The sequence below is a fragment of the Macaca nemestrina genome, chromosome 15, assembly GCF_043159975.1.
Source record: "Macaca nemestrina isolate mMacNem1 chromosome 15, mMacNem.hap1, whole genome shotgun sequence".
NCBI classification, from domain to species: Eukaryota; Metazoa; Chordata; class Mammalia; order Primates; family Cercopithecidae; genus Macaca; species Macaca nemestrina.
The window spans coordinates 1,370,566-1,394,630 of NC_092139.1; the positions used below are offsets into that span (position 1 = coordinate 1,370,566).

At 60.0% G+C, this 24,065-nt stretch overlaps 1 protein-coding gene across 4 annotated transcripts; it reads left to right on the plus strand.

Annotated features, from left to right (window-relative positions):
* Positions 1-571: 571 nt before the first annotated feature.
* LOC105470495 (cholinergic receptor nicotinic alpha 4 subunit) lies at positions 572-15,417 on the plus strand. 4 transcript variants are annotated; one of them, XM_011722558.3, is made up of 6 exons: positions 572-774; positions 2,170-2,321; positions 6,176-6,220; positions 6,387-6,496; positions 10,384-11,755; positions 14,899-15,417. In XM_011722558.3, the coding sequence occupies exons 1-6, from the start codon at positions 699-701 to the stop codon at positions 15,022-15,024; spliced, it is 1,881 nt and encodes a 626-aa protein (XP_011720860.2). In that variant the 5' UTR covers positions 572-698; the 3' UTR covers positions 15,025-15,417. The 4 variants fall into 4 exon arrangements, with proteins under 4 accessions (XP_011720860.2, XP_070935158.1, XP_011720862.2 ...); XM_071079057.1 differs by lacking the exon at positions 572-774 and having other exon boundaries at positions 2,237-2,321; positions 6,098-6,220; XM_011722560.2 differs by lacking the exons at positions 572-774; positions 2,170-2,321; positions 6,176-6,220 and having other exon boundaries at positions 6,407-6,496; positions 10,520-11,755.
* The last annotated feature ends 8,648 nt before the right edge of the window (positions 15,418-24,065 follow it).

Below are 24,065 nucleotides of genomic sequence, written 5' to 3' on the forward strand. Positions count from 1 at the left end.
GGCGGAGAGAGTCCTGAACGGCTAGCGGGAGAACAAGACCAGAGATTTTCAGGCTGCAGACACCGGCTGGCGCGATGGAGTAACCCAGATGTGCTAGGGGCGCCTCTCCTTGAGCCGGATCCCCTAGACGCGCCCCCACCCCTCCAGGCAGGCAGCGGGCGCCCAGGCTGGAGATGTGGGGAGGGAGGTCAGACCCGCTCCGGGACCCCCCAGTCGCACGCAGTGACCCCGAGGTCCCCATCCCTGACTCAGGCACGTCTGGAACCCCGGGCGGACAAGGAAACTTTACCCCTGCCCGGGGCCCAGCGCAGCCTCCCAGTCCCCCTGGGCGCGCGGTCCGTCACCGCTCCTTCTCCCCGGCCCTTGCTCCCTCCTCCCTTCCCTCCCTCCGTCCCCTCCCCCCATACTTCCCCCTCCCCTTCTTCCCCCTCCTCTGCTCCCCCTCCTCTCCCCTCCCCTGCTCCCCCTCCCAGCCGGCTGAGGCGGGCAGGGCCGGGCGGGGCCGCGCCACGGAGCCCACAGCCCGGCGCTCCCGGCCCCGCCGCCGCCGCACCGCGCCCCGCAGAAGAAGCGGAACCGGGCCCAGCGGCCGAAGCGGCCCGCGAGGCGCGGGAGGCATGAAGTTGGGCGCGCACGGGCCTCGGAGCCGGGGGGAGCCGGGAGCCGCCCGCATCTAGAGCCCGCGAGGTGCGTGCGCCATGGAGCTCGGGGGCCCCGGGGCGCCGCGGCTGCTGCCCCCGCTGCTGCTGCTTCTGGGGATCGGCCTCCTGCGCGGTAAGTTTCGGGGCGCGGGATGGGCCCCCTTTCGCCCGCGTTCGGGTGGCCTGGGACCCCCGGAGCCAGAGGGAGGGAGGCTCCTGACTGCGGTCCCAAGCCGCGGGTGCGCGCAACGGGGCGGCAGAGAGGCTCCCCATCCCCAGCCGCACAGGCTGCGCTCGCACCCGGGCTGAGCCAGGCGAGGAGGGAGTTAACCGCCGACGAATGCGGAGGGCTGGGAAAGGGGGTTTCCGCGGGGGGTGGGGGTTCTGCTGCTGTTTCAGGGCTGGACCCAAAAGCTCGAACTTGAACAGAGGTGGGGCCCCCTTCGCCCTTCCCCCATCCATCAGGCTAAATTTCCCTGAAGACTCCCATGCCTGCTTCCTCCGGTTTAGGGGATCAGAGGGGTGGCCTCTGCCCTTGGCGGCCCCCACCCACCTTTTCTGCAGGAAGAACAAAGTCGGGAGTAGGGACTCTGGGCTTGGAGTCAAGGCTCCCAGGGGTGTAGAACTGACCCCTCCCCCTCCCCAGTCCTGTCTGCACTCTCAGGCGAGCGGGGCCCAGCAGGGAGGTGGAAGGTCCCCCTCCATCCAGACCCGCCCCATGTGGCAGCGCCCAGGACAGGCGGGGAACGCCTCAGACCCCGGGGCCCAGACCTGGAGCACAGATGGACCTGGGCTGTGCTCGACCTGGGGCTGTGCTCGACCTGGGGCTGTGCTCCTCCAGAGCGACTCATCAAGGGCGTTCTGGGTCTGACCAAGAGCTCGGGCAGGCTGGGGTGCGGAGGGCTGGGGTGCGGAGGGGGCTGGGGTGCGGAGGGGGCTGGGGTGCGGAGGGGGCTGGGGTGCGGAGGGGGCTGGGCACCTGCATCTGAAACACTTCTCCAGCATCAGGGGACTGATGAACCACAGGAGATTCCCTAGGAAGTGGGCGCTTTTGGGGGCCGATCCTCCTTCCTCTTCCTCCCTCTCCCTGCCTGGGCTGGCCCCGCTGCCCTGTGCCCCATCCCGTGCTGCTGTTACCCCCAAGTGTCCTCTGACTCGCCGGCCGCTGGAGGCACAGCCTTTCCCTAGAAGTCAGTTAGGGGACCCAAAGCAGTTCTCAGCCCATCCATTGCCTGGTTTTGTGGTGCGGTGCAAGGTGCTGGAAAGGCCTCTGTGGGCTGAGGGGCCTGGGAAGCTTCCCGGAGGAAATCACAGTTACACCCAGGGGTGGGAGAGAGACGGAAGCCAAAGGAGGGCAGCGCATGCCACGCCCGGCACACGCAGAGGTCCTGGGGTGGGCGGTGCTCTTGTGAGGAGCTGAAAGGAAGTGGACGTGGCTGAGCGTGCTGGGCAGGGGACTGGGGCAGCCAGGACAGCTCCTGGCTCCTGTCCCACCTGCACCTGAGCACTGACTTGCCTCTCCCTGCAGCCAGCAGCCATGTGGAGACCCGGGCCCACGCCGAGGAGCGGCTCCTGAAGAAACTCTTCTCGGGTTACAACAAGTGGTCCCGACCCGTGGCCAACATCTCGGACGTGGTCCTTGTCCGCTTCGGCTTGTCCATTGCTCAACTCATTGACGTGGTAGGTGGGGGCGTGGCCATCATGTGCTGTGACGGAGGTTACCCTGCAAGGAGCGCCGGGGTCTGGGTGGGCAGAGGGGACACAGCCATCAACACTCGCCGTGGCTGTGAGTGTCCGGCCTGGGCTAGTATGCCAGAACAGCAGCCACCAGCTCCGTCCTGCCGGAGCCCCGGCCAAGGGTTGGTTCAGAGCATCCCAGCCAGGCCCTACCCTTTCCTCCCCCTCGATGTGGGAACACTCCACATGGCCAGGTTCTCAGTACAGAGCCCAGGCACCTTCGGAAGAACAGCAAAGGCCTTGCTTGGGGGTGGCGGGGCACGCTGTGATCTGGGAACAAGGACAACCGACTGGGGAAGGGGCCGGGGCAGGGGCAGGCACTGTGGTGTCCTGGTAGCACCCTAACCTCGGCTGGCCCCAGAGCCCCTCACCCACAGGTCTGGAATGTGGGGTTTGGGCGAGTCTTGGGCAAGTTCTGTTTGTCTGAAGTGTGTTTCCTTTCTGGTGGGGGGCCCAGGAGGCTGCTGGGAGGATGCCTAGGGGTCCAGCCAGGCCCCTGCAGCGTGGGCCAGTGCACACGGAGCCCCGAGGTGGGGATAGGAACCAGGAGGCTTTGAGGCTGAGAGAACTGAGCTGTGGGAGGCTCAGCCTTGTGCTCGGTTGAGATGCTTGGTTACCTACCCAGGCCTGAGCCAGACCATCTGGGGGTCTCGGCGGCCCTAGAGGGGCCGGGGGAGGGGCAGCAGAGACAGTTCCACGTTTCCTAGCCAGGCTCAGCCACTCCAGATAGGGTGAGACCATCCCTCAGGGTACCGGGCTGGGTGGGGGTGCATAACCTGGGAGCTCCTGCCATGGAAGAGGGCAGGCTGGGCAGGCTGTGGCCGCTGGGAGCTGGCCTGCTTGCGAGTGGGCAGCTGATGGCCAGCTGGGCTGCAGGGGCTTGTGTCTTCCACACTGGAGTCCGCCAGCTCCAGCCCTGCTGCCAAATCCCAGCTTGCTGGTCCAGGGAGGGCACCCCCACACGGGGAGGCATTTGTACACTGCAGAGGCCCAGCCCACACCTTGCCAGGACGCCAAGCCTGGGTCTGCCGCTGTGGGAGGAGCTGCCAGGTTGCAGGAGTATTTCCTCTCTTTGGGAGGCTGGCATGTGTTGGGTAACCCTGGGCCTGGGGCCTGTGGAACGGGGTGAGAGCTGCTTCACTATCCCAGGGTGAGTGGACCACACCCCAGGGGCTTTGAGAGGTGTAGGGAGCTGCAGCCACATTCCCACGGACAGGCTGGTCAGTGGTGGCACTTGCCTGTGCAGGGCTGCCCATGGAGACTCCAGTCAGCCAGCCCCGTCCAGGGTCGGCCACCAGACCTCCACCCTCAGTGTCCTGGAACTGCCCCTGAGTGGCTCCTGTGGAGTGTCTCTGGCGGAGGCCCAGCCAGAAGACAATGCGGGTTGCACAGCCTTGGCAAGCCTGCTGAGGTTTGCAAACACGGCTGCAAAGTGGTGGCTGGCAGAGGCGGCCACTGGCGGCTGCCCAAGGCTCTAGGTCTGCCACCCCCCACCTGGCTGCCTACCTGAGCTTCTCAGGGCTCAGTCCATGGCTCCCTACACCACCACAGAGCCCCCAGTTTGCTCAGGAGACGTTGAGGCCAGGAGCACACCCAGCACCAAGACTCCCAGAGCTGCCCACCCCTCTCTCCACCCTGCAGCCGGCTAAGGACTTACACGAGCATGCACACGTGGGTGCTGATGCTCCTGGGTGCCCAAGGCCGAGGGCCACGTATGTGCGGAAGGGGCTGCCTTGTGTCCATACGTGGGTGCTGATGCTCCTGGGTGCCGGCCTAAGTCCGAGGGTCACGTGTATGCAGAAGTGGCTGTCTTGTGTCTGGCCCACTCTGTCTGTCCCATCAGGGGCTGGGGACTCACATGTGCCCCCTTTGCGAGCTCATATACTTGTTATAGATGCCATCACCAGGGTCTGTCCTGGAGGGGATGTGAGCTGCATATGTAAGCTCAGCCCCCAGGACTGGCTGCACAGGAGGGTCTGGAAGACCCAGTGCTTTTCTAACCAGCCCAGGCCAATGCTGAGTGGTGGTGAAATGTACGGTGTTGACCTGCCCTCCAGCTTCAAGGGCACCTGAGAGTGATGGCTGCAAGGGAGCAGGGCAGGACACTGGGCAGGAGGGCCAGGCCTGGCCACATGAAGCTGGTTCTGGGGACCCTGGAGCTTCCTCGGATACACGGGATGAGGTCCTGAGGGGATGAGGTCCTGTGGGGAGATGTGGCCCTGTGGAGACGTGGTCTATGGGGATGTGGTCTGTGGGGATGAGGTTCGGTGGAGACGTCCTGTGGGACGTGGTCTGTGGGGATGTGGTCTGTGGGACATGGTCCTGTGGGGACATGGTCCGTGGAGACATGGTCCATGGAGATGTGGTCCTGTGGGATGTGGTCCTGTGGGATATGGTCCTGTGGGGACATGGTTCTGTGGGGACGTGGTCTGTGGAGATGTGGTCCTGTGGGATGTGGTCCTGTGGGGATGTGGTCCTGTGGGGACATGGTCCGTGGAGACATAGTCCGTGGAGATGTGGTCCTGTGGGATGTGGTCCTGTGGGGACATGGTTCTGTGGGGATGTGGTCTGTGGAGATGTGGTCCTGTGGGATGTGGTCCTGTGGGGATGTGGTCCTGTGGGGACATGGTCCGTGGAGACATAGTCCGTGGAGATGTGGTCCTGTGGGATGTGGTCCTATGGGATATGGTCCTGTGGGGATGTGGTCCTGTGGGGACATGGTTGTGTGGGGACGTGGTCTGTGGAGATGTGGTCCTGTGGGATGTGGTCCTGTGGGGATGTGGTCCTGTGGGGACATGGTTGTGTGGGGACGTGGTCTGTGGAGATGTGGTCCTGTGGGATGTGGTCCTGTGGGGACATGGTTGTGTGGGGACGTGGTCTGTGGAGATGTGGTCCTGTGGGATGTGGTCCTGTGGGGACATGGTCCATGGAGACATGGTCCGTGGAGATGTGGTCCTGTGGGGACATGGTCCATGGAGACATGGTCCGTGGAGATGTGATCCTGTGGGATGTGGTCTGTGGGATATGGTCCTGTGGGGATGTGGTCCTGTGGGGACATGGTTGTGTGGGGGACGTGGTCTGTGGAGATGTGGTCCTGTGGGATGTGGTCCTGTGGGGATGTGGTCCTGTGGGGAACATGGTCCATAGAGACATGGTCCTGTGGGATGTAGTCCTGTGGGGACATGGTTCTGTGGGGACATGGTCTGTGGAGATGTGGTCCTGTGGGGATGTGGTCTGTGGGGATGTGGAAGGAGGTGAGTGGGGCGGGCTGGAAGGGGCTGGGGTGAGTGGCCTAGTTGTACACAGTGACCTTGAGTGACAGGTCCCACCTGCTCAGGTCATGAGGCACAGTCCTGGAGTGGCCACCCTGGCCAGCAGTGGAACCCACTTATGTGCCGGGGCAGCTTTGCTGGCTGTGTGTGCCCACGTGGGGGGCCTTGTCTGCAGAGGGGCTGCCCCCAAGGGCCAGGAGGGAGCAAGGCAGGCAGGCAGAAGGAGGCTCCCCATGCCTGCCACACCCATCCTTAGCTGGGGGAACCTGTGAGGCCACTGACCTCCTCTCCAGTTTCCTGCTGGAGATGTTTGCAGCCTTGTCCCCACATCCCTAGGTCTCCTCAGAGTCCCCATCCTGGGCTCAGCTGCCTCCAGGGACGGGGCACTCGCCCCCTCCAGAGGTTGCCCATCCACCATGTCTCACCTTGGCCCTGTCCTTGTGCCAGTGGCTGTGGATGAGGAAACCCAGGGCCAGAGACAGACACCAAGGGGTCACTGGCCCCCTTCCTCTCTCTGTGCCCTAGGACGAGAAGAACCAGATGATGACCACGAACGTATGGGTGAAGCAGGTGAGTGGGAGGGCACTGCCCTGTCCTGGCCCTGCCCCAGCCCTGCCCTCCCCCACACCCCTCACCCTGCTGCCCTGCCCTGGCCCTGCCCCACCCTGGCCCTGCCCCACCCCACCCTCCCCCACACCCCTCACCCTGCGGCCTCCCCCCACCCCACCCCGTCCAGGAGTGGCATGACTACAAGCTGCGCTGGGACCCAGCTGACTACGAGAACGTCACCTCCATCCGCATCCCCTCCGAGCTCATCTGGCGGCCGGACATCGTCCTCTACAACAAGTGAGTCCCCTGGGGAGCTCTGCCAAGGCCCAGCCTGGCCCAGCAGGGCCTATGCCAGCCCCATCCATGCCAGCCCAGGTCCAGGAAGGAAGAAGCAGGAGCAATGGAGAAACTGGTGGGGGTTGAGGAGGGAAGGGTCCCTCCAGGCCAGCAAAGAAACTGAGGGCATCCCTGGGTCAGCACTGGAGCTTCAGAGACAGAGGGGCCTGAGAGTGGCTGTGGCACCTGGGCACAACATCCCTGCCTGGACCAGTCCTGAGGCCTGGGGGCTGGCTCCTGACCCCGGACGTCTTTGCCCCACCCTTGATGGCTGCAGGAGAGCCCTTTTGGGCTGGAGTGCTTTTCACGGTCAGACCCCATCCTGGGATTTCTGGGAGAATAGTGTGGGCCGCAGGGTGCCGTGGAGAGGGGTGAGGAAGCCCCAGACGGCTCCCACACCAGCAAGGCCTCTGCTTGCTCTGCACACTCAGGCCCTGCCCAGGACAAGCATCACACCAGGTCCCCAGCAAACAAAGCCTCAGGCTGGGCCAAGCCTGTGTCAAGCTCCAGGGAGGCCAAGATGAAGTCCGGTCATGGAAACGGGTTTCCTGTACCTGGAAGCCAGGGCAGCGTTGCCAGGGATTGGCCGTGGCAGACGGTGGCCTCCAGAGGCTGCTGTCCTCCAACTTGTCCTTCCCACAGATCTGTGCCGAGGGCCCTGCGCCTGGCAGCCAGCACTCTTTGAGCTAAGTCCTCCAGGGACTATCTCTCGCGACAGGCTCAGGGCCTGGGCGCCGCAGGGTCAAAGCTCCCACAAACAAAGCAAATGGAAGCTCTTCCTCCTCTCCTGTCCCAGCCATCTGCCCACAGCCCCTTCCAGGCCCCAGGGCGCCTGCCTGACCTACAAACGCTGCTGTATGATTAAGAACCATTGGGCTCCTCTTCCAACTCAATTGATTCCAGTAATGGCAGTGGGAAGGGGGGTGAAAGGGGGCCGGACGCTCTTCCAGGGTGCATTAGGGAGGTGGTCAGTGGTGAATGGGTGGCGAGTGGTCTTCCCTTAGGACAGGCTCCCTGCCCCCTGCAAGCTGCCAGCCACCTAGCTCCCCCCCCACCAGGACCGTGCACCGAATCCGCCTGCGTGACTCACAGGGACATATTTCAGGGAGAAGTGGAAATGCCCAGGATGGGCCGGGCAGAGAAGCAGCTCTGGGTGCCTGTACACAGCCCTCCAGGAATGCAGCCCCAGGAACAAAGCCTCTGAGGACCATAGCCCCCACTGTGACCTCAAACCCCCAGGACCACAACCCCTGAGTACTGCAGCTTCCACACCCTTACCAGGACCATAGCCCTCCAAAGACTGCAGCCTTCACCAGGTTCACAGCTCCCCCAGGACCACATTCCCTGCCAGGACCATAGTCCCCCCAGGACCACATCCCTGCCTAGGGCTACAGCGCCTCCCGCAGAACCGCAGTGCCCGCAAGGATCACAGTTCTCGCCTGACCACAGCACCCTAGGACCGCAGCCCCCCTAGGACCGCAGCCCCCTAGGACCGCTGCTCAGGAGAGGGGGGTGTGCTGCTACCCCATGTCCTCCTGGGTCTCCTCCTCACCACAGCCTGTGGGAGGTAGTGGGGTAACCTGTGGGATACAGTCGGGTGACCCCAGTTTTCTCTTCAGGGCTGGGGTTGTCACTGAGGCTCTCTCTGGACAGGACCTGGGGTTCCTGGAGTCGGTGCTGGGGCTGGGGTCTGCTCCCACCGAGGCCTGTTTCTGGGACAGCAGGTGACCGTGGCTGGTGGCCGGCCAGGCTGCAGGGTGGGAGGCCTCAGCCCTTCTCTGGGCTTTGGCCACCCCCAGTTGGGGGCCCTGCTGTCCACTTGGGGCTTCTCTAAGATTGGCCCTTTGGGGCAGGAGCCCAGAAATCCCTGACCTGGGGATCGGGGTGGAGGGGACAGAGGGTCTCATGCCACCCTGTGGGCCCTGGAGCAGGAACCTGGACCTGCCAGACTGGGCGGCTCCTCAGACCCTGCCTGCTCCTAGGGTGCATCGTTCCAGAACCAGCTCACAGCTGGGTGGTTCAGCCCAAACAGGGTTCTCCTCAAAGGCTCCCCAGAGGGCGGCCGGAGTCAGGGGTGGGCAGGGCAGGGAGCAGCAGGGACGTGGCCCAGGGATGCTGTGGGACCTGGGGGCTGGGGGACCTGGCCCTGACCTTGTCCCGTTTCCTGTGACGCGGGTGGAGGACCCTGGGAGGGGGGCCCTGCCCAGAGTGACCTGCACTGTTCCCAAGCACAGCCCTGAGCCCCTGCAGCGTGCGTGCTGAATGGAGTAGTCACCCGCTTCCCGTATGAGAAGGTTTCCGTTTGTGCCTCAGAAGGTGGAGAGCGTTGGTTTTTGGAGAGATGGGCTGGGGGGAAGGAGCAAACTTGAGCCTGATTCCACCCAAACTGAAAACCGGGGGCCAGGCTGTGCTGGGCCGGAGCTGTGTGGAGATGCAGCTGGTGGCTCTTCCCGGGTCTCCCTCCCTCTGCAGGGCAGCCGAGCGGCAGCCCAGCCGGCGGTGTTGGCTCAGGACCAGTTCAGCGGGGCAGAGCCTCAGCACCGACCGAGACTGTGGGGGGCCAGGGCTCCATGACCTGGAGGGCAGAGCTCCAGCAGCGGCAGCTCCACAAAGGGAGGGTCCCTGAGGGTTGGGAGGGAGGTTGAGGTGCAGGCCCGGCCCTGGGACTCCTGGGCAGGCACAGAGGAAGCTCAGGGAACAGTGGCCAGCTCTGCCCAAGTACCTGGGGAGGCTCTGGCCTTTGAGCAGGCTCTCAGGGAATGAGACAGAGGAGGGATGGGCAGGGGTCCAGGCAACTTGGCAGAGGTGGGCAGAAGGTGTGTGGCTGGGCAGCCGCTCCCCGGGATACGTCGTGCCCCACCGTCCTCCACAGAGCTGAGCCTGGCCCCACACCCACCAATGCTGTGGATTTAATGGGGCCTCAGGCTTCCCATTGGTGGGGACTTCTGTGGGTGGGGGGTGGGGGGTCAGCTGCTTCAGGCCGGAACGTGCTCCTGCAGTGTGTCCTACCCAGCCAGCCACTGTCCATGGAACTAGGGGCTGGGTCTGGGAGCTCTGCCTACCAGGAGGAGTTCAAGGGACATCAGCCCCTCGCTCCATTGCTCTGTTGCCCACCTGGGCCTGTGGACAGAAGACCCATGTCCTCAAGGCAAAAGAGAGTCCAGAGCCAGTGGCTCGGATGTGGCCCTGGAACTGGGCAGTGCATATGCAGCCTCACTGCATTGTCCCTGGGTGGCCAGAGCACCTGTCCTTGCCTCTGTGGCCCCTGGTGTCCTCATGCTCACACACCGGCAGGTGGCCTCCAAGTCCTTGGGGTTAACGGCAGAAGCTGGGTGAGGAATTCCTGTGGTGGCCCGGGGTGCTGCTTGGAGGGGCAGGGACGTGGGGATGCTGTGTGTCCCAGGAGGTGTCGCTGGAAGACTAGCCCCATCCCTGTGCCACTCACGGGTAAGAAGAATCAGCAGCAGCAGTGACTATGTGTGTCAGACACCTGTAGGTCCCTTCCTGTTCTCTGAACCACGTGCTACCCCCAGCTCAGGGATGATAAACTGAGCTGCGCGAGTAAGTGAAGAGACGAGCAGTGTACCTGGGCAAGGCCGCCAGCCTTTCTATGCTCCTGTGATGTGAGAATGCCTCTGTGTGGGCGTGGGCCTGGATGTGGATGTGGATGAGGATGTGGATGTGGGCATGGACGTGGGCGTGGACGTGGATGTGGGCATGGGTGTGGATGTGGATGAGGATGTGGATGTGGGCATGGACGTGGGCGTGGACATGGATGTGGGCATGGGTGTGGATGTGGACGTGGGCATGGACGTGGGGGTCTCACTCCCTTCGATCTTCCTGCCCAGTGCTGATGGGGACTTCGCAGTCACCCACCTGACCAAGGCCCACCTGTTCCATGACGGGCGGGTGCAGTGGACGCCCCCGGCCATCTACAAGAGCTCCTGCAGCATCGATGTCACCTTCTTCCCCTTCGACCAGCAGAACTGCACCATGAAATTCGGCTCCTGGACCTACGACAAGGCCAAGATTGACCTGGTGAACATGCACAGCCGCGTGGACCAGCTGGACTTCTGGGAGAGTGGTGAGTGGGTCATCGTGGACGCCGTGGGCACCTACAACACCAGGAAGTACGAGTGCTGTGCTGAGATCTACCCAGACATCACCTACGCCTTCGTCATCCGGCGGCTGCCGCTCTTCTACACCATCAACCTCATCATTCCCTGCCTGCTCATCTCCTGCCTCACCGTGCTGGTCTTCTACCTGCCCTCCGAGTGTGGCGAGAAGATCACGCTGTGCATCTCCGTGCTGCTGTCGCTCACCGTCTTCCTGCTGCTCATCACCGAGATCATCCCGTCCACCTCACTGGTCATCCCGCTCATCGGCGAGTACCTGCTGTTCACCATGATCTTCGTCACCCTGTCCATCGTCATCACGGTCTTTGTGCTCAACGTACACCACCGCTCGCCGCGCACGCACACCATGCCCGCCTGGGTACGCAGGGTCTTCCTGGACATCGTGCCGCGCCTGCTCCTCATGAAGCGGCCGTCCGTGGTCAAGGACAATTGCCGGCGACTCATTGAGTCCATGCACAAGATGGCCAGTGCCCCGCGCTTCTGGCCCGAGCCGGAGGGGGAGCCCGCCGCCACAAGCGGCACCCAGAGCCGGCACCCGCCCTCGCCGTCCTGTGTCCCCCTGGATGTGCCGGCTGAGTCTGGGCCTGCCTGCAAGTCGCCCTCCGACCAGCTCCCCCCTCTGCAGCCCCCGGAAGCTGAGAAAGCCAGTCCCCACCCCTCGCCTGGACCCTACCGCCCACCCCACAGCACCCAGGCACCAGCGCTGGCCAAAGCCAGGTCCCTCAGCGTCCAGCACATGTCCAGCCCTGGAGAAGCGGTGGAAGGTGGTGTCCGGTGCCGGTCTCGGAGCATCCAGTACTGTGTTCCCCGAGACAATGCCGCCCCCGAGGCGGACGTCCAGGCTGCCGGCGCCCTGGCCTCTCGCAAGACCCACTCGGCTGAGCTCCCGCCCCCAGACCAGCCCTCTCCGCGCAAATGCACCTGCGGGAAGGAGCCCCCTTCCGTGTCCCCGAGCGCCACACTCAAGGCCCGCAGCACCAAAGCACCGCCCCGGCACCTGCCCCTGTCGCCGGCCCTGACCCGGGCGGTGGAGGGTGTCCAGTACATCGCGGACCACCTGAAGGCGGAAGACGCAGACTTCTCGGTAAGTCCCGCCCATGGCCGTGCTGGGCGCCTCTGGCCCAGATGGAGTCGGTGGACACCCTCCGTTCCTGGTGCGTCATCCAGGAGCTGGGCCCAGGCCTCAGGCTGCTTTGCTTTGGGGTGCAGGGCGTGGCCCCTGCTGCAGCAGCCTTGCCCCGAGCTGCTACGTGGCTGCAGGTCCCAGGCTGAGCGGGGCAGGTGGCCCCGAGGGGCTGGCACAGGGTGGATCCTGGTGCCGCCTCCGGCTCTGGGACACACTGGGCCTTGCAGATGGCAGGGTGAGGGGCCACAGGCGGCGTCCTTCCAGCACAGCACGGGGGCGCTCTGGGAACTCCTGCCCAGCGACGCCCAAGTCTCCAGAACGCAACAAGGCACTGCCAAGTCCCTTTCCCCAGGGCCTGCCTGTGCCTGCCCCGTGGGCCTCCCTAGGGCCCCTCTGTACCTGGGGCCTGGAGGTAGGGGGCTTGGAGAAGATGGGATGGGATGGGCTGGTGGCAGGAGAGAAGGATCCGGGACAGGAACACGGCCCCAAGACCGTCAGCCCCACGCGGCCACACTGGGGACAGGGGTGGGAGAGCCATGGGCTGGGGGCAGAAAACACAGGCCGCACTGCTAAGGCCCCCCGGGGCCCTGGGCCAGCCCACCTGCCCTCACCCTCACGCACCAGGCACCGGCCGCACAGCGGCCTCCAGAGCCGTGGTTTCTGCTAAGTGGCAGCCATGTCTGTGTTACCCGCGGCTCTGCCGTCTCCTACCCGTTCCCTGCAGGAGAGGCCCCGGGGCAGAGCCAGCTTTGCCTGACCCTAGCACCAGGTAGCCTCCCTGTTTCCTTCTGCAGACATTTGCTGTCTGTCGCAGGTGGGGAGGCGCAGGGGCCAGGGTCCACAGACGGGACAATGGGGCCGGATGGGTGGGGCACGCAGGCGGCCGAGGGTCTCAGCCTCAGCCGTGCAGCCCGTGACGTCCACAGCGACAACTTGGCATCTGTCCTGCCATCCGCCTGCTGTCGCCGGCACCTCCCGGCTTTCCTCCCAGTGCCAGGGCCTGGCGCCCTCAGTGGGCCGCCTCTGCCAGGATCCCAGAGTGCCATCCTCGATGGTTTATTAGGACGCATCTGGTGCCTGCCCCCACTAACTGAGTGAGCCCCAAAGCAAGGGGCACATGCTCTACACCCCTGAGAAGTGAGGGAGTCACTTGCCCCACACAGCCACCCCCACTGAATCCCAAGAAGCTGCAAAGCCACCTGCACGTTCCAGAATGTTCTGGGGTCACGAGAGCAGCCTGGAGAAGTGTCAGGACCCTGCTTTGCTGCCAGCTTTTGAAGCCAGAGGCAGCTGTGCCCAGGCCGTGCCACTGTGAGGTCAGATGCTTTTAGGTGTTTGATCAAAACGGCCCTGAAGCCGGCAGTGGGTCTGAGCTCGGCGGCCAGCGCAGCCTGGGCCCCCTCCAGCAGCCTTGAGGGCCGATCTTTGCCGCTGCCTGACCTGGTTCTGGGCTTGTGGGGAGCAGAGCTGACTTCACAGGAGGCGCCTCGGGGACAGAGGGAAGGCTTTGGTCTGTCGCTGCGTTTCATCTTCAGGGCGGATGGAACGCGGCACACAGAACCCAGGGAACTAAAGGCACATGGGAAAGGGTGAGAGGGTGGCCGCGTCCCTCCCCCAGAGCCGAGGCCCGAGCAGGACTTTATTTATAAGTGACCCCGTTTGCCTTCAGGCTCCCCGTAAATAAATACGGCCATTTTGGTTCAGTTTAACATGATCAGGACACCCGGGATTGCTGCAAAAAATCAGAGCAGGAGGCGGCACTGTCCCCTCCCATCCCTCATCATCCACAGGCCCGGGACCCAGGACACCCTCATGGCCTGGCCCAGAGGCAGCTCGTCAGCTTGGGGTCGTCTCAGGTCCTACTATACAGCAGAGCCAGAGACACGGGACGGGGGAGCCACAGACGCGGGACGGGGAAGCCAGAGACACACAGGACAGTGGAGCTAGAGACACAGGACGGGGGAGCTGGGGACACAGGACGGGGGAGCCGGGGACGCAGGACGGGGGAGCCGGGGACGCAGGATGGGAGAGCCAGAGACGCAGGACAGGGGAGCCAGAGACGCAGGACAGGGGAGCCAGAGACGCGGGACAGGGGAGCCAGAGACGCAGGACGGGAGCCAGAGACGCAGGACAGGGGAGCCGGGGACGCGGGACAGGGGAGCCGGGGCCAGGGAAGTGGCCGGCTGCATGAGTACCTTTAGCTGCACACAGCAGCTGTCTTGAGAATGGCTTCCCCACTCCAGGCCTGACCGGGCCACTGCCTCTGCCGTCCCTAGGCCTCTGCTCCTAGGGGTCACTCAGGGTGGGGTCCGCCCTGCATCAGCCCCAGGAGTGTGGGGTTAGATGCCGGACCGGGAGCCGGCACCCACTGTCCCTGTTTAGATGTGTAACCGCAGCCACCCCTGATAGCTGTGCACCTCAGTGTGAAAATGGGACAGGCCAGGGGAAGCTCGAGTGAGAGATCGCAGACGGCGGTGGCTGTGCGGTTTCCATGTGTGCTGCTCTCGTCCGCCCTCTGGCCCCGGGTCCTCCCTGTGGAGCATCAGCTGGCAATGCTGCCCACGACCAGTGTGTGGGCTTAGGCCCCGTTATCCCAAACCCAGCAGGCTCCCTGTCTCACCCTGCTCAGCGAGGCTGTGCCCCCACCGGGCCTCATTTTCCCATCTGCAAAACGGGGAGGAGGATGGGCCTCCATGGTGCGCCTCCCAGCGCTGGTGAACTGAGAGCAGACCCCCCACGGGGCGCCTGAACCCCCCTCCCCCGTGCCCCCTTCCTGAAGCGCAGACTGCCTGCTGAGAGGTGGGGGCGCTCAGGGCACAGTGCAGAGCCTGTCTCCACACGGGGGTCTGCCCAGCCGGAATTCCCAGGGTTCCCAGGTCCTCCTGCCCTGCACCGTAGTGATGCCGCCCCCTGCAGAGCACTGGCTCTCCCACGCTCCCCGATTCCTCCCCTTGGTGCAGGTGTGTGCGGGGTGCACCGGCAGCGTGGCTGCCTCGGGTGGAAGGTGGGAGGTGGAGAAGCTGCCGCCGGCGGTGCCAGGGTCCTGAGGGCTCTCCCGTGGGCGGCCGGGCCTGTTGGAGTGACGGCGTCTGTGCTTGCAGGTGAAGGAGGACTGGAAGTACGTGGCCATGGTCATCGACCGCATCTTCCTCTGGATGTTCATCATCGTTTGCCTGCTGGGGACCGTGGGCCTCTTCCTGCCGCCCTGGCTGGCTGGCATGATCTAGGAAGGGACCAGGAGCCTGCGTGGCCTATGGCTGCAGCACACGGGGTCGGCGTCCATGCGGCCGGCCTGGGGCCGGGCTGGCTCCTCCCTGGACTCTGCAGGGCCACACGTTTGCCACATTATCCTTCCTGTTCTGTGTCTGCTGTAAGACGGCCTTGGACAGGGACACAGCCTCTGGGGAGACTGAGTGCAGAGCTGCTTCAGCTGGGCTGAGGCCCCAGGAGGCAGCGGCTTGGAGCAGCGGCTTCTACCTGCAGGACTCAGGTTAAGTCCAGTGCAAGAGTCTCCTGAGCTCCCCTGCAGGTGGGACTCCCTCCTCCCGGTCCCTCAGCAGACCCGGCGATGGTCCCGACTGCCCCGAGGGGCCCTTGAAGGGACTTCATGCTCCTTCAGCCCCAAGTGCCCCGTCTTCTGGAGGCCTGACCACCTCTCCCACCCACCGCGTCCTGCACCTGTGTGGGCCTCAGCTTCTCCCCCAAGGTCCTCGGGCCTCGCTGGCCCCATAAGCGTGAGTCAGCGGCGCTCCGATCTCCTTCACTAGGAGTGGGTCCAGGCAGGGATTGTGTTCGGCTGTGTTTTGGGTAAGTTAGAACTCAAGTCTTGTGCCCGAGGACCCTTGGAGAACAGAGCTTTGTGGAGCTGGTCCCGCGTGGGGAGAATCGGGTGGCAGGCCCTCCACGGGGGACAGGAGCACCCAGCCCCAGAGAGTCCCGAGACCAGGGCTCTGCCTTCCCGGTGTGGGGCCAGGGCTCTGTGGCAGGTGGCCAGGGCTCCACAGGGCCTAGTGGCTCTGGCCCCGGGATTACTTCTGTGTTGTGATTTCCCAGGGCTGGGAGGGTCCCGAATGGAGCCCAGACCTGGGCCCTGGTTCCCCCAGGACCCTGAAGGTTTCTACCTTGGTGCACAGCCTGGGAGATCTGCCCAGGGCTCTGGGTTTGGGAAGAAGGATTTCCCGTCACAGTAGCCTTGGGGAGCTGGTGGGGGCATCCCTGAGAACCTCCACCCGAGAGATGCTGGGACCCTCGGGGCAGGAAGCTCCCGAGAAACCTCGTGGGGGTCAGGGAGCCCTGGGGTTTCCACGCAGGCCTGTGCCCTCCATCCTGGCAGGGCAAGCAGGGCTAAGCAGGGCCTCACCCCTGCAGGCGGTACCCAGAGGTGGGGGAGGCCTGAAGTGTCTCCAGGCATGACCCTGGAGCCCGGCAGTGCACCCCCTGAAGACGGCGCACCTGGCAGGCCCCCAGCGTCCCCAGGGGCACACTTCCCCCGGGGGGTGGGCACAGGCTGCCCCACCCCTCCATGATTCTAAGGGCTCAGAGGGGCGGGGCCAGGACGGCATGTCCCTTGCCTGAGAGTGACGTTGGTTCAGGAAGGCAGTCAGGAAACCTCCCACTGAGTGGTCCACATTCTGCCACCCCCAGACCCCATCCAGCCCGGGGCGGGGCTGGGGTCGGGCCCTGTGTCCCACTGTGTCTCATCCGTCTGTCCCTGAGCCAAGCTCTCCTGGGCCAGGGTCTCCTCAGAAGGTGTCTGAGAGCAGAATGAATAAATGAAGTTTGGAACGCAGCACGCTGAGTGCCCAGGAAATGCCACTGTGTCCCCGCGGGCAGTGACATGAGTGGGGAGGAGACTCAGGCTCACATTGCCCACACCTGCCTCTGAACTGCTGCTGGTCACCCCCACCCCCAGGTGCCTGTGACTGGGGTCCTGAGGCTGGGGCTCTTGTGCCAGGAGTGGGTGGGACGCAGAGACCCTCGTGCCAAATCCTGGGCATCCCCAGCCCCCCGGCCCCTCCACATCCCCTGTGTATTCAGGACTCCATCTGCTGAACTCTGACCTGTCCCCGCTCCGCCATCAGCCCCTGCTGCCCCTCGGCCAGAGCTCCCAGGATGCAGAGAGACCCCAGACGGCCAGAGAACCCAGGATGCAGGGAGACCCTGGGCGAGTGAGTTCATCCTGGGGCCATGGAAGCTGGCAGGAGACACTGGTCTCAGAGGAGGGAGAGAGACGCAGATTTCAGATATAAGAAGCCGGATCCGCATTGCATAAGCAGATCCAGCTGCCAGATGTGTGGGCAGCTGCAGGGAGCGGCCCGGGGTGCTGGGCCCAGCTGTGGTTGTTCTTTTCTGGGTCGGGAGCGACTGCGGAGTGGCTGGGACGCTCCTGCCGGGGGACCCTCCTGCTGGGGGTGGCCGCTTGCCTGGGGGAAGACCCCTTTCTTCTTTATATATATTTTTTTGAGGCTCAAAAAAAAAAAAAATCCAAATAAAGCACCATATTCCCACCACGCCAAATTAACCTGGACAACAATGTTGGCGTATTTGCGTCCACTGTTTTTATTAATTAAGGTAAAATTTACGTATGGTGAGATGCATGCTCTTCAGCGGGGACCCCAGCCCCTAGAAGGTCCCTCCAGCCCTTCCTGTTGGCGTCCCTTCCCCATTTGTGGCTCTGACTTAAGCACGGTGGATTGACCTCTCCGGCTCATGACCTTCAAGGAGTCAGAATGCTGCAGTTGGAGACTTTGATGTCTGGCTTCTTGATCATATGACTTAGAGCTTCATCCGTGCTGTCGTGTGTGTCTGTAGCTCATTGCTATTTGTTCCTTCGTTTTTAATTGTGAGCAGTGTTCTTCTGTCCGAATAAACTAAGACATAGTTTGTCCATCACCTGTTAGTGGACTTTGTTTGCAGCTGTCAGTGGTTAGGAACGGAGGTGCCGGTGTGTGCACAGGGACATGGATGGTCTCGCGCTCTATCCATTGTGTATGTTGATTTTCTGTATCTGTTCATGTTTTAGCATCTTTCAGACCCGGGACTGCTCCTCCTAGGGCCAGTTATTTCCCAGGGGTGGACAGCTTGCCTAGAGCCTGCCTTGCCAGGGCTGTGTCCCCCGACTCCCTATCAAAGTCTTACACTAAGCCAGTGTTTCCCCGCCCTGCGCGAGCCGGGCACCAGGCATCGGGAGACACCGCTGCAGCTCAAAGCCTGTGGGGCGCCGGCCCCTCTGCAACTGCTCATGCCATCCTGCCCGGTCCTTCCCAGGGGAGGCCCCAACGAAGGCCCCGGCCAGGGCTTCCCAGCCCCTTCTGCCTCCGGACAGCCTGGGTGCTTCCCGTGTGGCCCGGCCTGGGGTGACGTGGCCCTCCTCTCAGGAAGCGTGGTACTCTCTCAAGGGCATCGGCCTCCGGAGTTGTCACTCAGGCTCCCTTGTAAGTTATGGCTGGGCCCAGGACACTCCAGGGCACGCAGCTGCTGCGGGACTGCTGGGTTAGCAGGTGCCCCCCGGAGCAGAGGTGGCTTCGGGTTTCTAAAGTGGCTGAGTCCTTTCACTTTGTACTAGAAATGCTGGATCAGGCAGCACACATAGCACCTGGGGACGCAAGCCCAGCCAGCCCCACAGACCAAGTTCCGCCGACCGTGTGGCCCGCCGAGCCCAGGTGCGGCTCCCGGCTTCTGCAGGAAACGTCTGCCAAGCCCTGGAACGTGCTCTCAGCGTGTGCACAGACTTCAGTGAGTAAAATGCCCCTTCACCACGTGTGCTGTGCCCTGCATTTTCTATTCAAGTTTCTTCTATTTCAATCTGTAGGAAAGGCTGGGTGTGACCCACAGAATTGATTTCTTGACCCACGGTTGGAAGCTCGCTGCTTAGGACAGAATACCTGGCAGTGGAATTGTTAGGGGTTTGCACTGGGTTTTAGGAGATAACGCCAACATGCTTTCCATGTGACTGTGCCGTTTACACTCCCCATCTGCAGACAGGCGCTCCCGTTGCGCTAATCCGAGTTGACATTTCCTGGCATTTGCCTGCCTTGCGGGGTAACGTACACGGCGTGCATATGAATCCTCGGCGGCATGACAAGGCATTTTCTTTCACAGACCGAATGTGTGCATAGAGCCAGCGCCCGGGAATCCCCTGCTCAGCCCGGCCATCCACGACCCCCCCGAGGTCACCCAACACCTCTGCCTGGCGTTGCTGGCCCTGGGTTCTGTGCATGGCCGTGCCAGGTGTGCCCGTCTGTCGGCTCCCGATTCCGGGTCGTTACTCGCTGTGCTGCGAGTTCTGCCGTGTGGCACCACCTTCTTTATCCATCGCCAGCTCGTGGCTGCTGTGAACAGACCTTGGCACCTATGTGTCTCCGTGGGAGGCAGACCCAGCAGCTCCGGCTCAGTGGCGGGAAGGAAGGGCGCGTGGTCAGCTCAAGGAGCTGCTGACGAAGGGTTTGCCAACGCGACTGCATTGACATCACCTCCTCTCAGGGTTCCGATTCTCTCCCCCGTACCAAGGGTTCTTAATTTTTACCAGTCCGGTGGGAATGCAGTTCTCTCTCTGTTTTAAATTACATTTCTCTAGTTACTAGAGTTGGGGCATCTTCTCACACGTTTATCGACTGTTCAAGTTTCTTCTATGACGTGCCTATTATCTTTTGTCAGGGTTTTGAATCTCTATTTTTTATTTCTAATTTAATTCCTCTGGAGTCAGGGAAGTACTCCATTTCATCTCAGTGCTTTCAAATCTGTCACGCTTGTTATCGGGTCCAGCATATGGTCTGTCCACGTCAGGGTTCTGCGCAGCCTTGAAAAGAACACATCTTCCGCTCTGCTTCAGGGAATGTTCTAGAAATGCCAGCCGGGTCCCGCCTGCTGAGGCGTCCTTCAAGCCTTCTACACCCAGGCCAGTGTTCTGTCTACATGGTGTAGGAGGCTTCAGAGGGGAGCTGAGGTCACCAAGGAGAATCGTGGCTTTACCCCTTCTTGCAGGCGTGCTGGCGTTTGCTTCGCGTATTTGGAAGCTCTGTTCTGTCGCGTTCAGGGCTACTGTGTTCTCACGGTAGGGGCACCTGCTCACTATGGAACGGCCTCTCTATCCCTTGTACCATTCCACACTCTCAAGTCTCCTTTTCTCATCGTCACATTGACACTCCAGCCGTCTTTCGAGAGTTGTTGGTAGATCCTTTTCTAGTCTCTCCTTTTAACCTTACTGTTCCATTTCATTACATATAAGGAGGGTTTCTTGCACACAACAGGTAACTACCATCCTAGTCAGACACAGAATGTTTCTGTCACCCGGAAAGCTCCTTCATGTCCCTGTGTAGCTAAAACCCTCTGCGCTCCAGGAAACTGCTGACATGATTCCCAGCTCTGTGGATCACTTCTGTTATGTTCTAGAACTTCATGTAGGTGGAACAGGTGCGTTTGTGGACAGCCTCCGTCACACAGCATGGCGTTCGGGGTTGTAGACGAACAGTCAAACTCTGTAAAATATTTGAAGAGACTTATTCTGAGCCAAATATGAGTGACCATGGCCCGTGACACAGCCCTCGGGAGGTCCTGAGGACACGTGCCCAAGGTGGTCGGGCACGGCTTGGTTTTATCCATTTTCGGGAGGCAGGAGACATCAATCAATACATTTAAGAAATACATTGGTTTGGTTCAGAAAGGTGGGACAATTCACAGTGAATTCAAACATTTTCTGGTTGACAACTGGTTGAGTGTATCTGAAGACCTGGGATCAATGGAAAGGAATGTTCAGGTTGAGATAAAGGATTGTGGAGACCAAGTTTGATTGGTGCAGAGGAAGCTCTTAGACAGCAGACTTCAGAGACAGCAGATTGTGAAATGTTTCTTATTGGACCTAAAAGGGTGCCTGGTGCTTAGTTGATTATCTCCTGGATCTGGAAAGGAACGAAAACAAAGGGGAAGGGGATTCTCTATAGAATGTGGGTTTCTCCCACAAGAGACTTCGCAGGGCAATTTCAAGGTATGGCAAGGAAATATATTTTGGCGTAAAATGTTTTTTTTTCCTTGTCTCATAATATTACACCAGAGTGAGACTGGAAAGTAAGTCATGATATATAGGGTCAAATAAAGCACATCTGGTGAGAATGGTTGTAGGGCATGACTCCCCAGACACCTTTGATAGGAATTTGGGCAAGATAAGAAATCAGAGCTTAGTCCTTGGGGTATTCACCCAAGTTGTTGAATGGACGTAATTCACTCATTTTTATGGATATGATGTAATTCATTCATCTGTGTGGATATGACGTAATTCACTCGTCTTTATGGATATGATGTAATTTACTCGTCTTTGTGGATATGACATAATTCATTCATCTGTGTGGATATGACGTAATTCTTTCATCTGTGTGGATATGATGTAATTCACTCATCTTTGTGGATATGACATAATTCATTCATCTGCGTGGATATGACGTAAGTCATTCATATGCGTGGATATGACGTAATTCATTCATCTGCGTGGATATGACGTAATTCGCTCATCTGTGTGGATATGATGTAATTCATTCATCTGTGTGGATATGACGTAATTCACTCATCTTTGTGGGTATGACGTAATTCATTCATCTGTGTGGATATGATGTAATTCACTCGTCTCTGTGGATATGATGTAATTCATTTGTCGGCGTGGATATGATATAATTCGTTCATCTGCGTGGATATGACGTAATTCATTCACCTTTGTGGATATGACGTAATTCATTCAATTGCGTGGATGTGACGTAATTCACTCATCCATGGGGATATGACGTAATTCATTCACCCATGTGGATATGATGTAAGTCATTCATCCATGTGGTTATGACGTAATTCATTCATCCATGTGGATATGATGTAATTCATTCATCTGTGTGGATATGACGTAATTCATTCATCTGTGTGGATATGATGTAATTCACTCATCTTTGTGGGTATGATGTAACTCACTCATCTTTGTGGATATGACGTAATTCATTCATCTGTGTGGATATGATGTAATTCACTTGTCTTTGTGGATATGATGTAATTCATTCATCTGTGTGGATATGACATGATTCACTCGTCTTTATGAATTTGCTGCAATTAGTTGAGTAATCGATGGACATGTGGATTGTTTCCAGTCTGGACCTGCTCTGATTAAAGTGACTGTGAACATTCAAGTGCAGGCTTCGTGCAGACACCTGCTTTCATTTCTTTGGGGCAAATACCTAGTAGAATTGCTGGGGGCATAGGATAGTTGTACTTTTCTGATTTTGTTTGTTTGTTTTTAGATGGAGTCTCGCTCTGACGCCAGGCTGGAGTGCAATGGTGCGATCTCAGCTCACTGCAACCTCTGCCTCCTGGGTTCAAGTGATTTTCCTGCCTCAGCCTCCCGAGTAGCTGGGACTACAGGTGCATGCCACCATGTCCAGCTAATTTTTTGTATTTTTAGTGGAGACGGGGTTTCAACATGTTGGCCAGGATGGTCTCTATCTCTTGACCGCAGGTGATCCACCCGCCTTGGCCTCCCAAAGTGCCGGGATTACAGGCGTGAGCCGCCGCGCCCGGCCTGTACTCGCTCTTTGTAAGGGGCCCCCACGTTGTTTTCCAGGGTGGCTGGAGCATCCACACGCCCCGACGTGTTCACCAGCGCCCAGTGTCTTAGCTGTTGCAGTGAGTGTGATTTTCATATGTGCCTCCCTGACGATGGTGATGTTGATCATTTTAGGTGCTCACAAGCCACTCGTATGTCTTCTTTTTGTGAAGGATCTGTTGAAATACTTTGCCCATTGTTTTATCAGATTGTCTGCTTTTAGTGAGTTGTATGAGTTTTGTGTACATTCTGGATATAAAACCTCCCTCCAGGACTTGTGGTCAGAGTAGGTCCTCTCTGCCTCTGACAGCCCTATTTTCTTAATGCTGCCTTTTGAAGAAAAGCTTTGAGTTTTGACAAAAATTTTTTCCTTCTGTTTCTTTTAACGGTTAGTGCTTCGTGTGTCCTGTTTGAGAAGCCTTTGCCCACTCCAAGGCTGTAAACGTGATCTTCCGCTTTTTCCTTCTGGAAAGTGTAGTTTTGGCTCTGGTGTTTAGGTGAGAGTCTTTGAACTAACTGTTGTGTCTGGCGTGAGATGAGGGTGGAGGCCCATTGTCTGGTCTCCGTTCCTGTGGAAGTGGCTGGAGACGGTGTCGCGAGCGTGTTGCCCAGCTCTGCGGCTGTTACTGGCCCAGGACGGCTCTACCATGGCTGGAAGCAGAAAGCTGCATGTCGTCTTTTAAATGCCATCTGGAGAATTCATCCTTCGATCAGCGAGAGGTATTGCAATTTCTACTACAGCGGGATATATTTAGGCCATCTCTGTGGTTTGTTGTTGTTGTGGAAATACGTTCCATCCCTTCTGTGGGAGAAACTGGTATAGTCAGTTGCTCTGGAAGCTACACATTCCCTGGTGACTGCTCCTAACTCAAAACAAGCATTTATTTATTTATTTATTTTTATTTATTTATTTTGAGATGGAGTCTCGCTCTGTCGCCTGGGCTGGAGTGCAGTGGCCGGATCTCAGCTCACTGCAAGCTCCACCTCCCGGGTTCACGCCATTCTCCTGCCTCAGCCTCCCGAGTAGCTGGGACTACAGGCGCCGCCACCTCGCCCGGCTAATTTTTTTTTTTGTATTTTTTAGTAGAGACGGGGTTTCACCGTGTTAGCCAGGATGGTCTCGATCTCCTGACCTTGTGATCTGCCCGTCTCGGCCTCCCAAAGTGCTGGGATTACAGGCTTGAGCCACCGCGCCCGGCGCATTTATGTTTTTCAAGAGCTCAGTATATTGATCTGAAGAATGCCTCCCACCTCCAAAGAAGACAAGTACCCCAGCGTGCCTTCAGGAATTGTGGCCTCCCCCACGCCAGCCACACGGGAATAACCTAGAATTTCAGCTCTGGATTGCCACAGACATGATTTGTCTGGGATGAAGGGCTTCGTTATTTGGTCCATAGTGAACTTTACTAAGTTTTACACTGACTGTGGGATTTTCCCAGGTATCTGGCATAATTTCTGATCATTTTCCCTTTTTTGCAGAATGCTTCCTCCAGTGGTATTTTCAGAGAAGATCTTGTGTTTGACTCCTTCTGACGCTCTGGGATGCAGAAGGTATTTTTGTCTCCTTCATTTAAGTGATAATTCTCTGGATATGAAACGCGAGCATGTTTTCTTGAACCCTGTGGAGCCACCGTCCCAGCGTCTCCTCTGCTGGCCCCTGGTTCTTCTGTAGTCTGGGTTGCAGGTTTTCCCTGG